This window comes from Macrosteles quadrilineatus, unplaced genomic scaffold (assembly GCF_028750875.1).
Source record: "Macrosteles quadrilineatus isolate MER2022 unplaced genomic scaffold, UCM_ALF_1.0 Scaffold_4__1_contigs__length_99947679, whole genome shotgun sequence".
Taxonomy (NCBI): domain Eukaryota; kingdom Metazoa; phylum Arthropoda; class Insecta; order Hemiptera; family Cicadellidae; genus Macrosteles; species Macrosteles quadrilineatus.
The window spans coordinates 44,480,333-44,498,207 of record NW_026542597.1 but is presented as its reverse complement, the minus strand read 5'-3'; the positions used below and the strand labels follow the sequence as shown (position 1 = coordinate 44,498,207).

Below are 17,875 nucleotides of genomic sequence, written 5' to 3'. Positions count from 1 at the left end.
TATCACAGTTATATATTTGTTAATAATTAAGTATTTTTGTGTGCAGCAAATCGACACCTAAATACTTATTTTCCTACAGTCACCTGACAAAGTTGGCTTCCTTGTACTGTTTGTAGTACATAAAGATGCTAAATGCTGCATATTTACACTTTTTCGTACGATTTATACTTTGTCGCACGGTTTATACTTTGTCGTACATCAGGATTTCAACCAAACAACACAAAATAGCGTGATTTTATTTAGCTAGTAATCCGTGTACGCTTGGAAATAGGTTGACAACACTTAAAGATAATAATACTATGATCAGCTGATTGACTATTATAACTACGATTTAACCTGTCATTTCGTGTTTGTAGTTTATGTTCTATTTTCGTTCAACGCTTCGTTTGAACACAACTTGAATATTGTAGTATTTGAAAGATGAATTATAAGTGGGCCTAACATGTTTAACAATAATGAACTCAGTAAAAGTAATTGTGTATATAATGGTAGACAGAAATATCAGAAACTAAAAACATGTTTCATTAAACCTATTACCTGAAAAATCAAGAAAGAAGTATGAACGAGCATACAAACTGTTTTCCTCTTGTCGCGTAAGTAAGAAAACTACAAAACTCTCAGAAAATGTTTTATTGCCATATTTTGGAGAAGAATCTACTTGTTTATTATGTGTTTATACTGATTATTACTGTTTATACTTTTACTCTTGAAAAAGTAACACTTAAAGATATTTCGACTACAATCAACTGGTGCAGTATTTCACATTCCGTTCATGGCTTGAGTTTAGATGTGCCTTTTGCGCGTTTGTATGATATCCCGTGAAAGCATATTTAAGCTCGTCATATTAGCTTTTAAAATTGCATAGTTTGTGCTGAATTCTGTTGTCAATCATCAGAACTTTTACAAGTTTAGAACAAAATTTTTTTTACATCAAAACATATGTCCATAGTACGATTTTGTTTACATCCATACGAAAATGGTGTTATCTGTAAGTCGGTGATGTTTAAGTTAAATCAAGAAAATGTTGTATTATTTTGTATGAAATGTAAAGAAGAAAATGGTTTACGTTAGATTTTGTGTTATCATAGTAGGTGTCATTAGTATTATTTATCTTTCTAAGTTACCTTGAAGAAATTGCGCACGCAATGAAAATAATATAGATATGATGAGACATCATTTTTTCACCCTTATCAACTACAATATATCATAGTACTAATATTGTGAAATTTTGTGAGTTTATTTGTTTGTTTGTTTGTTTGATTGATTGATATCTAATCATGCATTAACTACTGGTCTGATCGGGTTGAAATTTGGTATGAAGATAGCTCACATTCCCGATTAACATATCTAGACATATTCTTATCCCAAAAATTATTTCGGGCTCTGCCCCAATGGCTCCTTAGTTTCCCATGTTAACCTTATGAGTATTCATATTTAAAATGAATTAAAGAATTTTGTCAGCTGTTTGAACTACACAAGTTGGTTCTATGATATTCAATAGCATTAAAGAGGCTACCTCTGTGTCTGGTAAGATTAGAAAACGTTAACAAACACTGTACTTGAATAGACAAGCCCCTCCCCCACATGGTACATCGCTGCTGTAAGCTCTTCCCCCATTTTTTGTCCCTGCTCATTCGGACCTTTGGTCAATCTGTATGTTAGAAAAGACCTTCGAACCATTGGCCAATCTGTACGCGCGCAATAAAAGCATTAGGACTTTTGTACGCTTTGTGTGTAGCCATGGGTGTACAAATTCTTTGAAATATCCAGCGTTACCTTTGTTAATATTGCATGTTTTGTCTATGGGCTATAGCATAGTTTCTTTCAGTCCTTAAAATACAGATCTAGACGGAAAATTACTACGGTAACTTTAGGAACTAAAATTTGCTGTTGCTGATCTTAACTCAACCCTATTTAAACCTTGCATCCAGATATGTTTTCATACAGTTCAGTACTTTTCATTCGAGTTACGTTGTTTATGGTTTGTTGTAAAACTTTTATTTAGCGTAGGCTGGGGACCGTTTCCTTCACCGCTTTTAAGGCCCGTCCAAACCAAAGCGGGAAAGCGGCGGGAGCGGGAAGGTGGCGGGACGAATTCCCGCACGGGATTTTAAAACACATAGTGTTAGATGTGAGCACCTACACTAGAGCGGTACTCCCGCCGTCCCGCAGCGTTGTTCGATCGTCCCGCCGGTTTGAAACATGTTGGATTTTCCCGCTCGTACCGCCGCGGGAACACATGGGTAGATGGCTCATGATGTTAAGACTTGTTATTTTTTAGCCACCTCACCATAAAATTATTGAAATTTAAAGTAGTTTTTGGGTAGTAGATAACCCCCTTTGAACCCACCTTTTGTCTTTCCTTAGATTTGGCATAAGGGTATGGTGGTATTTTGCCAAATAAATGTATATTTTAATTAAATTCATGAACCCAAACAGATCGCCGTCTTGCAGCTTCATCTTCATCCTCAGCTGTTGCTAGCAAGAGCAAAGCTTCTTTTAAATTACGATTCATGAAATGAACGCATAAACCACAAACATTCACTTAACACAACCACTCTGTAGCTAAGATGAAAATGAACTGAGGAATCGTCCCGTTCCCGCTGCTTGCAGCTTCGGTGTGGGCTACCTCTTTCCCGCCACGTATCGCTGCCGCTGGTTCCCGCCGGTCACTCACCCCCTTCCCGCTACCGCACCGCTCCCGCCACTTTCCCGCTTCGGTTTGGACGAGCCTTAGGAAACTTACCATGGGACTGCGATTGCCCAAATCTGTGGTCATTGTTGACTGAACTCACCCCTAAATAAACCCATTATTGTCTGTTACTTTTTCTAACTATTGTGTACCTTAAAAAAAAAAAACAAAAAAAAACAACAATCTCTGTTTGATTGGCATGGAATAGCGTTTATTCAGAGATCACTGTTAATGTTGTTTATAATACGTGTGGTTATACTAGGTTTTATAAATATGTAGTTAATTTGTGGATACAAGGTGGCAGTTTGTATTGCCCTGTTTGAGGGCGCTTGACCCTTATGTTTTATTCGTGAGGCGCAGTTAGTATACATGTAGCAATTATTAACTGAAGTGTTTTCCCCGTTGACCTTTAAACAACGGTTTTTCATTGGCTCGGATAGAAAACTGCAAGATTATGAAAGAGGAAAACTCATTCCATTAAATCTCTTTACATTTATCAAATTGATAGGCTAACACAAACGTTTCAATAGGTTTTGTAGATCTGTGAACAAAATTATAGGATTTTGGGGGGGATGGCACGACACAATAAAAATAACAGGGTTGTATTGTTGAGAACTAACAAAGGAGGGATTGCACTCTCCAGACAAGGTTTTTTACACGGTCATTTTCAAAAAGATGTTTTCCAATGTGTGACCTTTTAGTGACAAATATGTAAATATGTGTGTCTGTGTAAAGTCATTAAAAAAAATCCCGGATGGCCTTATCACTTTAAAATGGTTTTCAAAATGGTCCTATAACTTGTAAATACCAAACTCCTATGTTAAAAAAAAATAATCTAAAATTTTAACACTCATATTTTTTTTTTCCAACCTATACCTACATCAATCACTAAACACGTAACTTAACGTCGTGAACTTGAAAATTAAGTAAGATTTGTGTATGATACAGTGCGAACGCTAGCCTCATTCCTTTTTTTGGAGTGCAGCAGCCTCATGAATATTAACTTTAGTGCCCCACTCTATAAGGAAAGAGCTGAGATATATAAAAGGTCAAGTTTTCCGGGATCAGTGCGGCGTCGTCGTCAGTTGGCAGATATTGCATGTAGATATAAAGACGTTTAACCTTGGTGGTCAAATCAGTCACATAATTTGACTGCAGTGAAAGAGTGTTTTTGTATAATAATTAGTTATAATGTTTAAGTATCTATCAATCGTGGGTTTTCCAACATTACTTTTGTCGATCGTAGGTGCAGCGCCTCTCGATCTTGACCCAGTGGTAAGTAGCCTATTACTCGTAACGAGTTTCAGTTACGAAGTTATAATCTTAACAATCGTTGTATGACAGTTGTTTGCGTATAGTTACTATTAAGGTTGTCTTTTACATAGTTACAACTTAAAATAACTTACTATTAGGAGAAATAAAAGTTTGTGCAAGGAACGTTGCACTGATATTAAGGGTTTCGATTAAAGCCACATTCGATACACATAGTGAATCTTTTGTATTTTGCAGAAAAATATCTTTTGGTTTAGCTCACACAATCGTCGTCTATAATATTGCATTGCTAATGAATTAAGAAATTTTAGCCATGTTTAATTGTTCATATCTTTGATAGTTGCTCTACAAATTGTTCTTGTTAAAGTGTGGTTTTGAAGGGGTATAAGTAGAGTTGTTACAAAATTTGCAAAAACAATGAAGTAGTATATTTCATCACTAGGGCCTAAAGTGACTTTTCGACCCAATCTCAAGTTTTACGATGGAGGTGAAGCCGAGGTGATGAACATTACACATTACTTTTTCGTCATATTACATCATTAATTAACAAACTAAGCTATGAAACGAAAATACGTATCTAAAGATAACTTCTCAAAACGACTTGGAGCTTGTTTTCTATTTTGCTAATGTAAATAAGTGGCTGTTATTCAATCATTTCGTCTATTACGATTGTGTTACTGTACATTATACCGTCGATATGTCAAACTATTAACAAGAATACAACAATAAGTTAACTAACCTGATAAATCAAACAATCAACAATATCGATCCATATGATTGCTACAATCGACATTTACAACAGCTGATTTTTACTCCATGTAAAAATGATACTTTAGACCTTTTTAACAGCTGCTTTTGCCGCAGTATGACGAAAATAATGTTGTTTACAGTCACACCTCTCTGAGTTTGGATACCTTCCACCACCTGATCCGAACAAACCCAGCAGCCTCATCACAGATCAAGCTCTTGCCAATGCTATCAGATCCTATCAGGAATTCATGGGACTGAAGGTGACGGGTACGTTTTGACCATAACACTTCTATCCTCGGTTAGTGAATAAAAATTCTATTAATGTTTTCGAGTAACTTTTTCGACCACTAGAAACAATTAGAAGATTTGCAAAGAGATGTGCATGTGTGTGTTTTAGCACGACAACTCATGTAAAAACCATCCGATGTTGATTCAGTTTGGTTTACGTGTAAATTTACGTCTAGTTGAATTAGTTCGCGGGCCAGCAAGATCTAATCGTAGTAGGTTATAAGGTTTTAAACTTTTCAAAAATTGTTTTATTTATATCCATAAAAACATTAATATGACAAATTGTATTACACCTATTGTGTACCTGTAGAGCTTAAAAAACAACTTTGCAAGCGTTTTTGCACGATTAAAGGTTAAGGAGAAAATAAAAAAACAACTGTACATTTGAAAATTCTCATGTTGTTCTTATGGAGAACAGAAAAACGTTATAGTTTTCTTGCTTGTGGATATACTTTGATCAAATTTGGCAAATTTATTTATTTTATCCTATACCATTTGACTATCACATAAAAACACTTTTCCCTTCCCCGTTGCAGCAAACCTTAGTAATCTTTAAATCTAATGTCTGCAGGTTTGTTGCAGCGAGGTTTTCAATGCTGAGAATGGTTTAACACTACATGTTTCACTATGTAGGTCCATGCAACATGTTTTATACTTAGAACTTAGACTGAGAAAAGCGTATTTCAAGCTAAAGCAACATATAAAACAAGAAAAATAAAAGAATAAATATCTACGATTGCGTTGCAATAAAATAAAATTACTCATTCAAAAACTATACACCAGTTGAAGACAATACTAAGATTAGTTCATGTTTATTTTGAGAGCGTTTCGTTTATTTCTTTAATTTAATTTTCAGCCTATTTTAACCAATGGTGATTGACTACGATCCTATGATTGTATTTTGTTTAATTTGTCAGGAACACTGGACAGTGAGACAAGCGGACAGATGCAACAGCCAAGATGTGGAATGGTGGATCTGGAACAAACACCTCAAAATAACCCCAACTCCCCCAACTCTTTTACGCTTTTTGGTAAGAAATTTATTAATATTTTATCGTTTTACTCTCTACTCTATACATAGTATATAGAGAAAGTATTGTTTACGTAAAATGTTCGAGTTTAAGTTTTGGTGGATATACAGAATGTTCCGTAAGTGAACAGCCAAACTCCGGGAAATTGTTCTACGGGTTAAAGTAGAAAGAAAGTCAAGGATACAATTTTTCCCAAAATCACTTCGTTAACCACATATCCGCAATTGTGCATTTTGTACACAAACGTATGTGTGTGGATGTGTACAGAGCTACAGACCACACCTGTGGTCCGATTTAGATTAAATTTGTTATTTGGTACAAATCTATTGTATCTCCAGGTGTTTGTTTTCATTTTTTAAGTTTTGATTTTTTATGAAGATAAAAACTCAAATAATGAACAACTGGAATTTTACAAAACAGCCCGAACGATTATAGTCCTTTTAACTCATGGTACAGCCCATATCGCTGTAACAGTTGCGGTATTACAACTTTTGTGATTTTACCCATAAGAAATCGTAGTTATTGCCACTGCTTTCCCATGATAAGGGTTGTTGATCAGCTATTGGGATAGCTAATTGGAGAGAATATTTAACAGATTTCCAATACCATTTATTTATATAAACAGTTATACCACAATGGCTCTATTGATTGGCTAAAGTAAAAAAAAACCGTTACACTAAGGCCTGGAGCTAGACTATTATTGGCGTAAAACTATTATTCTTCATTTGCACTTAAACTAGTTAACGTTAAAACTGAAGGTTTGAATTTTTACCCTGTTCCAGGCACACGCTGGTCTAAGAAGCAGCTCAAATACAAGATAACAAAATACCCAAGCAACTTTTCAAGAGAAAAAACAGACAGTGCAATAAGGAGAGCGTTCGACGTCTGGTCGAGCGTCACTCCCCTGACCTTCGTCAAGAAAAACAGTGGTCCTGTCCACATTGAGATCAGGTGAATCAGCTGAAATAGTATTCACCACAGATATAGGTTTTTGGAGACTTTGAGTAAAGCACTAACACTATCTAAGCAAGTACTTGGACTTACTAGCAACATTATCAAGCTCATTCACTTAAGCACCCAAGATTAAGTAAAGTAATCAATTTTTATTTTTATGACCGAATATGTTTAATTATGAATATAATTTATTCGGTATAGGTTTGAAAGAGGACATCACAACGAGATTTGTAAGCCATTCGACGGACCTAGTCATGTTCTAGCCCATGCTTATCAACCATCCTCAAACCCCATTGGAGGAGACGCTCACTTCGACGACACTGAAAATTGGACCCTCGACTCAAGCAAAGGTAGATTTTTAAAAATTGCATGACGTCACCAAAAATTTAAATGTATGAAAATATTACAAAATTTAATCCTGAAAAGTTGATGTAAGAATGAATAATGTACCTGTTGGTTAAATCTAGAACCCGTTGCTGGAGACGGATTTTATGTGGTATAAACGCTTCTTTGAGTTCAAATCCCAGGCTGTGCTGCAACCCCCTTTAAAAAGTTGAAATATTGAATAGTATGAAAAAATAGATTTTTTTCATTGATTAATTTGTATCATTTCAAAAGGTGATTGTCATTTGCTTACTACACCCAGAGAGAGAAAATAAAAGCTCAATACGAATTGTATTATCTTTGTATAAATAAAAGTCCTACTATTAAAATTGAATAAAAGCCCACGTTTAATTTTTTTTTAATAAACCTATCCGAGTAATACGTTAGAGATTTGGAAAAATAAAACACCCCCATAGAAGAAAACCTGAAGTCTAAGCGAATTTTCATTTGCCTGCTAATATTTTCACTGAAATGTCTCCTTAAAAATGTCATATTTATTCCAAATTTTAATAACATTGGATTAACGAGTGCATAGATTTGATGCTTTAGGGAAGAGGGACGGAAATAAAGTGAATTGTTAATGGTTTAGGTTAAAATAAATAAGTTTTCCAAATTTCATCAAAATACGTTTGTAAACAAGCAAACTATAACAGTTTACTTAATTTCCATTTTAAATTATAGTTTTTTTTTCATTTTATCCTTACCTATCAAGTGCATGGCAAAGCTTCAATATACTAAACTATTTGTTTTAGCTCTGCAAATGGTTTAGATGGATATTGCAATTGTCTTTAGGGTCGAAAATGAGAAAAACAATTTTACCCCATAAAACCTCCTATAACATCCGATTCCATAATCATGCTGGTTCATGAGCTAGTTCGAAAAAAACACAGGTTTACTCAAGTTACCCGAATTTCATCAAATTTGGATCATTTTTGCTTGAGTCATCACACTTACTAATTATTACATATATGTATGTAATTTGATCGGATGGTGTTTTTGGCCTCTGGCCCTGGGGACCTCAAAATGAAAAGGTAAATTGGTCCCGGGTTCAGATCTTACATGTGACCTATGGTAATAGCTTACTATTCCCTTTATGGGAAATTCCCAAAACACACTTAACAGTTCTAATTTACGATTATCAAGTTAAGTACAAACCACGAATACTACAAACAGATGTCTCAAGCGTATGAATAATTGAATTCAAAATAGCAAAGAGGTAGCATACATCAAAGGATATAATATTTTAGTACCGATTATTTACGGGTAATTTTAGTAAATACGAACTGAAGTCTAATCATACCTGATCTAGTTGAATCTATTGAAATCTAGTTAAGGAAGTGGGTTTTGTTTTAGGGAAAGATCTCTTTCTCGTAGCTGCTCATGAGCTTGGGCACTCTTTAGGACTTCGCCACTCCAAGAAGAAGCGGGCCCTGATGTATCCCACATATCACGGGTTTGGGTCTCATTTCGAACTTCACCCTGACGACATCAAAGGAATCCAGGTACTGCTACTCTGCGGGCTTATAATAATAATATTTTGTCCTTTCATTATAGTATATCATGATAGACTTAATGAGACTAAAATGAGACATAAACGATTATGACAATTACATGTAAAATTAAACAATTTTATAAAAAAATGGTTATTTATGCTATGTATTTTTGTTCTCCAATTAAATTGTAAAACTGAATTTAAGGACATTTTTAATCACAGCAAGTAATAATAGTAATACAAAGATGTTTAAGGTCCATCTTTTAAATTGGTAGTGTAGCCGTTGATACTTGCTTAAGGTACTCTAAGGAATGTACTCAGAAAAAATGTAACATGGGTTATTTCAAACTTATTGGGTAATCTATTTATTCTTTTTCTGTGCGTTTGGATTTACTATCATACTAACTTTCCTTCCATTCTAGCATTGAGCTAGATATCTATATATTAATAGACAAGCATGATTCTTTAAAACCTTTTTTCTCAGCTCGTTTGCACGCAGGGAGAATCTATGAGTACTGTTGGAAATATATTTTTCCTATAGATGTGCATAAATTATTAATACATATTTTCCCTTCATAAATTAAAATAGGCTCAAAAATAAGCACAAAAATTGAATTTAAAATCTTTAAAAAATTAACTTTGACCTTATGGGTTGCTTTGTTGGTGACGAAATAACAGCGCAATGTAAACAGAAAATCAAAACAAATGGAAGAAATTCCAATCACATGTTTTATTTACAGTGTAGGGTGGAAATAGAGAAGTCTGTACATTACATAATTTTGGTCGAGTTTTCGACCACTGGATGACCTCTAGTTATATCAATGGTTTAAGTTAGACCATTGACTATTAATAGTCAAAGGTTAGACTTTGACTACTTCCAACGTGCCGCTGGTTTGTAAAATTGGTAAGGTGGCAGTGTACGTATAATACTATGTGTCTTGTACGTATAAACCAACCCAAGTACACTACAACATTTGTGCTACCTACTACCCTAGTAGGTATAAACAATATCTAGTACTGTACCCCTGCAGCAGCGCTACCACATATTCTTCATAGACTCGGTATTACTGTATCTCAGAATAAGGTATAGGCCTAGGTGGTAGAGGAATCTATTTAGAATGCCCACCTCTTTAGTAACTAATTGTTGTAAAGCCTATTAATTTATAATGTCATTGCCTTAGACTCTCTATCCGAGATGATTTCCATCAGTGCTTCAGTAAGTTCTGAAGGAGACAATTAAACAACATCGACATAATTTGAGAGGAAGACTACGCTTTGAAGATTTATTTAGTATTTACCTCTGATAATATTGCTGTTTTGATAACTATAGTGTAATGGATGTTGGTGATGCAATAAATGATAACCCAAAACCACAATATGTTCATATTTCCTTCACAAGATGCTTTTTCATTATGGACTAGCTGTTGTCTGTTGGCTTCGCCCGACATACTTTCTAGTTTTATTGTGCTGAAGTTGTGACTTCACTACAGGCTAACATGAACTTTTGAATTGATTTCCTTTATAGTAACAATTACTACGGATTAAATCCATTCATATATTATAGCCTTATCACCTAAGCTAATTAAAAATATGGGACTACTAAAGTCAAACTAAGGGAGAACCTCATTTACAAAATAAACTGTGTTTCTACCAATAGCTTCGAACCACTCTTTTTGAAACAAAATCAAAATTTTCTTATTAAAATAATCTACCCAGTCAATCTCCTTTTACTTATAGTATCAAACTCTTACACTAAATTTGCCAACAGTACAGTTTTGTTTTCTCATATCTTTATTGAAAAGTGTAAGGCTGTTAAAGTAGTATAAAACTCTTTATTTTGTGAGATAATGTTCTCTAATATATTTAAAACGTCTTGATGTTGCAAGACTAATTGTGTCACTAGGATAGAAAGCAGAGAAGATATGGAGATTCTTCACCACCCTGTCCAATGCAAACCGCTGGACGATTAAGCACTAGTTCTTGATGTAAATTACTTTTATTATTGTCCATGTCACAAGGAAAAATACTAACTACGGATGCGTTTTTCCCAGTTGGAACACATAAGGTTCAGTCCAAACTCTGTGGTTCTCGTACCACTTGATTATATAAATATTCTTAGGATAAATAATAGTAAACTAATAAGTAAACAATTAAACAGAATTTAAAAGTTTGAACACTATCCCACATTATAAGATAAACTAGTCCAGGCGCTAAACGGGTTGAGTATGCACTGAAAGTCTGACAAAATTTGACTTTTGATTATTGTTGGGGACATCTAGTAGATGAAAAAAATCGATGATGTCGCATTTCTAGGGCGGTCACAACTCGGGGGGAGGGGGAAAAGTTGCGCGGGTCATCGGTTTACGTTTCCGCGTCTAACTCACAAACGGTTAATGATAGAAAGGCGAATTAAGCGTCTATCTACGCCTAAATATATTGCATTTTAAAAAGGTTATTACAACCTTTCTTCTATCTCTCATACTTTAGGCGCTAATCAACATTTATTGCAAAAAAAAATTTAAAAATACTTTAAAATGAAATATCGGAAATATTGCGCTGGTTTAGGGCATGTTACAAACTATTTATTATTAGAAAAACTAACAAGTAGTACAACAGCACCAAGTTTAAAGAAATCTGTGCAAAAACAACAGAGCTACGTTAATTTCAGTGAGAGTAAACGTGGAAAATTCGTAGTAGTACCGAGGCGCGCATGGACGGTACGGAGCCCACAGTCAATAGGTTTGATGTTGTAAGTAACTATGGGAAAGCTGAATTTTTCTATGTTGTTAGACCATGTTGAGATGATCATTTTCCTGAAAGTCAACACTCCTCCCCCCTTGTGCTTTCCTTTAACCCCCCTTTTTAGATAAATTTACAGTCTCTTAGAAATTAAGCTATAACTTTAAAACGGGTAAGGATAATAACGCAATCTTTTATTAATCATTTTGCGTAACGATATTCTACAAAAAGTGTATTTACCATGGTATCCTAAATATTCATAGATAAAAAATATCATAAACATAAAAAAATAATTTTTACGGATTAATTTATGAAACTTTTAGATTTTTTATACGAGGTCACACAACAAAATGTTTGATACAAAATTTGGGGTGCATAGTTTACATTTTAAAATGATACATAGTTATTAACAGTTTGTTTGCATATAGTGGTTATAGATAGTACAGTATATTGATTTTACAGGACTCTGGCTTTTTTGTGCACCGCAACAATGAAAAAAATTACGTATATCATGGTTTTTGTATTTGAATTTGCCGCTTTATATAGATTATATTAACGTTATGTAGCTCATTCAGTACATATACAGACTGTAGTGGATACATATGAATGAATATCGTGCATTTGCTGCTGTACGCCAGACCCTCATTTTATTATACAGGATGTCTCACCTAAAGTGAACCAATAGATAACTTTTTTATTATGAGATATAGAGTTAACTTCTTATGGGACACTACCCTTTATTTTAAGATGGTTTTTTAGTGGTTTCGAATTTTAAAAATATGTTCGCCATTTTCCAATATGGCTGACAACTTTGTTAGTCCTATGGAATACCCTGTATTTTATGATTGTTTTAGAATGTAACACAATTTTTAAACCTTTTTATTCTTGAGATTTTTCTCTAAAGCTACTTGTTTAGGAGTTACATCGAAGAAGAAATTTTTTAAATTACATAGATTTTTCCCATTTTTGTATTGATATCTCAATTTTTAAATTTAATAATTATACTCCATTATCAATTCCCACCCTTTACTCTACGCCTCTTTAAGATAATTTCCAAGTGCCCGCCAATCTTTGCCATTTAAAAATTCAAAAAAACTCATATTCATTTAAATATAACTTGTTAGACCAAAATTGACGTATCTTTTTTTTAAATTGGACATTCTGCTATAAAAGGGTACACGTTTCATCCAGGTTGAGATTACATAGTGAACATACATAAATTTGATTTTCCATATAGAGTTAACTTTTTATTCGACGACCCCCTTTATTTGTAAAAAATGTTTTTAGGGATGGTTACGAATAAAAAAAATATATCCACCATTTTCCAATATGGCTAACAACTTTGTTATTTCTTATGGAGTACGCTGTATTTTAGTATTCTTTTAGAATTTAAAAGCAATTTTTTTATTCGTGACATTTTTTCTATAAACCTACCCCATTTAGGAGTTACAGCGTGTTATATCTAAAAGAAAGGCTTGTGATGTACATTCGGCATCCTGTAGCTCATAAACGAGTAAGTTGAGAGAGAAAGTGCAAAGAATAAATAAGTCACATATAAGTCCTCGTTCAAAAAAATATATAAAATACGTTAAAAAATACTGATTTTGTTGTTTAAAAAATGTTCACCATTTTCAAAAATGGTAGCTTACTTTGATATTGGCACAATTTATTTTATGTTTTTTTTTTAAATGTAGATGTGTTTAAAAACTTGTTTATTCTTTGTATTTTCGCTCTTAAACTTACTCGTTTATGAGCTACAGGATGCAGGATGTACTCACAAACCATTTCTTCTTCGATGTAACTCCTAAACAAGTAGCTTTAGAGAAAAATCTCAAGAATAAAAAGGTTTAAAAATTGTGTTACATTCTAAAACAATCATAAAATACAGGGTATTCCATAGGACTAACAAAGTTGTCAGCCATATTGGAAAATGGCGAACATATTTTTAAAATTCGAAACCACTAAAAAACCATCTTAAAATAAAGGGTAGTGTCCCATAAGAAGTTAACTCTATATCTCATAATAAAAAAGTTATCTATTGGTTCACTTTAGGTGAGACATCCTGTATAATAAAATGAGGGTCTGGCGTACAGCAGCAAATGCACGATATTCATTCATATGTATCCACTACAGTCTGTATATGTACTGAATGAGCTACATAACGTTAATATAATCTATATAAAGCGGCAAATTCAAATACAAAAACCATGATATACGTAATTTTTTTCATTGTTGCGGTGCACAAAAAAGCCAGAGTCCTGTAAAATCAATATACTGTACTATCTATAACCACTATATGCAAACAAACTGTTAATAACTATGTATCATTTTAAAATGTAAACTATGCACCCCAAATTTTGTATCAAACATTTTGTTGTGTGACCTCGTATAAAAAATCTAAAAGTTTCATAAATTAATCCGTAAAAATTATTTTTTTATGTTTATGATATTTTTTATCTATGAATATTTAGGATACCATGGTAAATACACTTTTTGTAGAATATCGTTACGCAAAATGATTAATAAAAGATTGCGTTATTATCCTTACCCGTTTTAAAGTTATAGCTTAATTTCTAAGAGACTGTAAATTTATCTAAAAAGGGGGGTTAAAGGAAATCACAAGGGGGGAGGAGTGGGGACTTTTGGGAAAATCCTCATCTCAACATGGTCTAACAGCATAGAAAAATTCAGCTTTCCCATAGTTACTTACAACATCAAACCTATTGACTGTGGGCTCCGTACCGTCCATGCGCGCCTCGGTACTACTACGAATTTTCCACGTTTACTCTCACTGAAATCAACGTAGCTCTGTTGTTTTTGCACAGATTTCTTTAAACTTGGTGCTGTTGTACTACTTGTTAGTTTTTCTAATAATAAATAGTTTGTAACATGCCCTAAACCAGCGCAATATTTCCGATTTTTCATTTTAAAGTATTTTTAAATTTTTTTTGCAATAAATGTTGATTAGCGCCTAAAGTATGAGAGATAGAAGAAAGGTTGTAATAACCTTTTTAAAAGACAATATATTTAGGCGTAGATAGACGCTTAATTCACCTTTCTATCATTAACCGTTTGTGAGTTAGACGCGGAAACGTAAACCGATGACCCGCGCAACTTTTCCCCCTCCCCCCCGAGTTGTGACCACCCTAGAAATGCGACATCATCGATTTTTTTCATCTACTAGATGTCCCCAACAATAATCAAAAGTCAAATTTTGTCAGACTTTCAGTGCATACTCAACCCGTTTAGCGCCTGGACTAAACGAACTGTCACTTATCTTGGTGCAATATAGAAAAATCTATTGTAGAATCATAAGGTTATAAAAGTAAACAAACAAACTAAAACAAAATAAAATCTAACAGCTGAAGGATCTTCAATATTTTAAATGTGATTAAATACAGCCCTAAAATTAAGTTCCTGCCCTTAGGCAAACTCCCCTAACTGCCCTTAAGAAATTATCGAAAAGCTGATATTTTTCGGGAAAGTTTCACACCAAGACCTTTCATTTCAATTATGCGGTTGATACAAACGGCCTTACGGTTTTCTCAAACGTTCAGATCCTTCTTAGCTTTATATAGCCTAGATAAATAGATAGAACAGTAACAGGAACAAAAAAAGTAAACGTAACTTCTGATCAGCTGTTACTATTTTATCATTCTTGTTCAAAATCTGTTAGGTATCGGGTAGGTACGCATGTTTGCTTCAATTTCAACCTGTATTATTTTTCAAACGAAAACTATCACTATTATGCTTCAGTTTGTAACAACTAGAACTAAAAATAAGTTTTATAATAGGAAATTTGCAATGTTTTAATGAAGTTACGGGCTATATTTGGTTTAGCTGCTGTACTCGTGCTTTGCAATAGGGGGGGGGGGATTTGTGCTGTCCTCTGTTGTTGATCTTAAAAACAGTACTAATTTTTTACTTTTTAATACTATTGAACTCCATAGAACCCAACTTGTTGGTTTATTTGAAGCGGCAACCTATAACCTCACATCAACAAATTACGAAAAAAACTTTCTTCAGCAATTTTTTCTCTCAGAACAATTTCTCAAGTCACTGACACTAAAACTCAATTAACAGTTTATCACTCATATTTTTTATCTTTAATCTCATACGAAATTCTTGTGTGGGGAAATTCTTGCCATAGTAAATCGATGTTTAGGCTTCAAAAAAAGGCACTTAGAATTATTGCTTAAGTACCCCGAAGAAGTCCATGTAAAACCATCTTTCAGGCTTGTCAAGTTTTAACATTTTACTACCTATATATTTAAGAAGCATTATTTTGGGTTTTCAACAATTTTTCCATTTTCAGGGAGAGTCACACAAACCATATGTATAACACTAGACATAAGAACCTAATTAAGCCCACTAGCCATAGATTATCACTATTTGAAGCATCACCTCAATATATTGGACCTAAATTGTACAGCTTAGTTCCTGATAATTTAAAAAAAAACATCACCAATCCAAATAAATTAAAAACAAAAATGTAAAAACTGGTTGCTAACCAAAACATTTTATTCTTAAAATTAATTTTTAAGTGGAAAATGGTAGGATTTTAAGTTTTTAAATTATTCTGTTTTAATTTGAATATTATTATTTAGCTTTAAGTATTAGAATGTAATTGACAAATGTCCTGTCATTTTGTGATGTAATAGCATTCTGTAAATAAATAAATAAATAAATAAATAACATAATATTCTGTAATTTTTTTAAATATAAACTAGCAGAGTACCCGTACTTCGCACGCAGTTGGCATATAAGTATTCAATGATTTATACCAGAAGAAGACATTCCATCTATATGGACCAGCTGTAGCCAACTTTTTGTTAAAAAAGAACGTAGTTGTGTGAGCCAGTCACAGAATGCGCTAGTGGCAAAATAGTTATTTGTGAAACTAGTGAGCAAAGTGAGCAATTGGCAAGTAGATAATTTTATTCTTAGTTAGTTTAAATATTACAAATAAGTTGTTTGCATTTTCATATTTTTAGGAATTTTTACATGCCACTAGTTGAACTCTAAACAACTAAATCCTGGATAGTGACACAACTGATCTAGTCCGTAACACAGCTACACAGATCATTTCACTATCCGTCACTTATACAGGGTGAGGCAGTGAAACGGCATGATTCCTATACCAGCTGACAAGGAATTGGGGGCTATCAGAGTACGGGGGAAATGGCCATAGCCGTCTAGAAAAGTGGAAATTTCAGTAGCCATGGAGCGTTGGACGAGTGCACAACACACGTTTGCTGGAAAGGCATATTTATAAAAACGTGTATATAATGGTTTGTGCTCAGCGCGCTTTTTGTTGTGAGTTCAGTCTATCGCAGCGGGCTCCCGTGCCATCAAGGAAAGCTACCCTCCTTTGGGTGAATAACTTTGAAGCCACTGCTAGCACGATAAAGCGCTATAAAACGATTGCAGACTTTATGGAAACGCTAAAAACCGTCATGGGGTCATTTCAATTCATAATTAAAAAATGTGTGCAAAACCTAATACGCCATTTTACTGACACTGTATTAAACAATACCTATTTTTATTTTTAAGGTGAAACATTAATTTCCACCCATGTACTTAGGATTTATGTTAAAACAACTATCTTTTTCTTCTGAATAAATTATTCATGATTTTTTTAAATTGTGCCGTTCCACTGCCTCACCCTGTATTTGGGTTAAAATACGCACTTATGGCGTCCCCATCTCAATCGATAAATGATAATAATTAATATGGCCTGTTAAATATTTTTTCCGTATCAAATGTGGTATATTATTATATATTTATTGTGTTTCGATTATAGGGTGTGCTAGTTATAAAAATAACATGAAATCGTATACAGTAGATAAGAGTCATAACTGTTGCTTAGATAAACAAAGTCTAACAACAACAACAATTTTACAGATTACAATACACTGCAAAAGAATATTTGGTGAAATGACATTGAACAAAGATTACTCTCGGAGTACAATATTGATCTACCCCGAGCAAAGCTCGGTCCCTAGGTACTACATATTATAGTGAACAAGTGAATCAGCCCCGGGTCAAGGCCCTACCGTGCCACCCACGGTAATAGCTACTTCTTCATAGGGAAATTTGCTAAAACTGAATGCATTTTTGTACGGGAAAGCTGTGGCTTGAATCCAAAGGATACAGTCGTAAATTGTGATACAAAACCAGTTTGTTGCTGACAGAAATACAAGCCGGCTTTCCGGGGTCAGCGCTGTCGTATGATGGCGATACCCCTGCCTATATAGAGCAGCAGTGGCATCG

The 17,875-nt window shown here is 33.9% G+C and overlaps 1 protein-coding gene across 1 annotated transcript; it reads left to right on the top strand.

The window, feature by feature from the left end:
• The first annotated feature begins 3,754 nt into the window (after window positions 1-3,754).
• Window positions 3,755-10,239, top strand: LOC128991968 (collagenase 3-like). The gene is made up of 7 exons (XM_054415282.1): window positions 3,755-3,967; window positions 4,855-4,981; window positions 5,920-6,033; window positions 6,816-6,984; window positions 7,189-7,337; window positions 8,725-8,873; window positions 10,045-10,239. The coding sequence occupies exons 1-7, from the start codon at window positions 3,884-3,886 to the stop codon at window positions 10,060-10,062; spliced, it is 810 nt and encodes a 269-aa protein (XP_054271257.1). The 5' UTR covers window positions 3,755-3,883; the 3' UTR covers window positions 10,063-10,239.
• The last annotated feature ends 7,636 nt before the right edge of the window (window positions 10,240-17,875 follow it).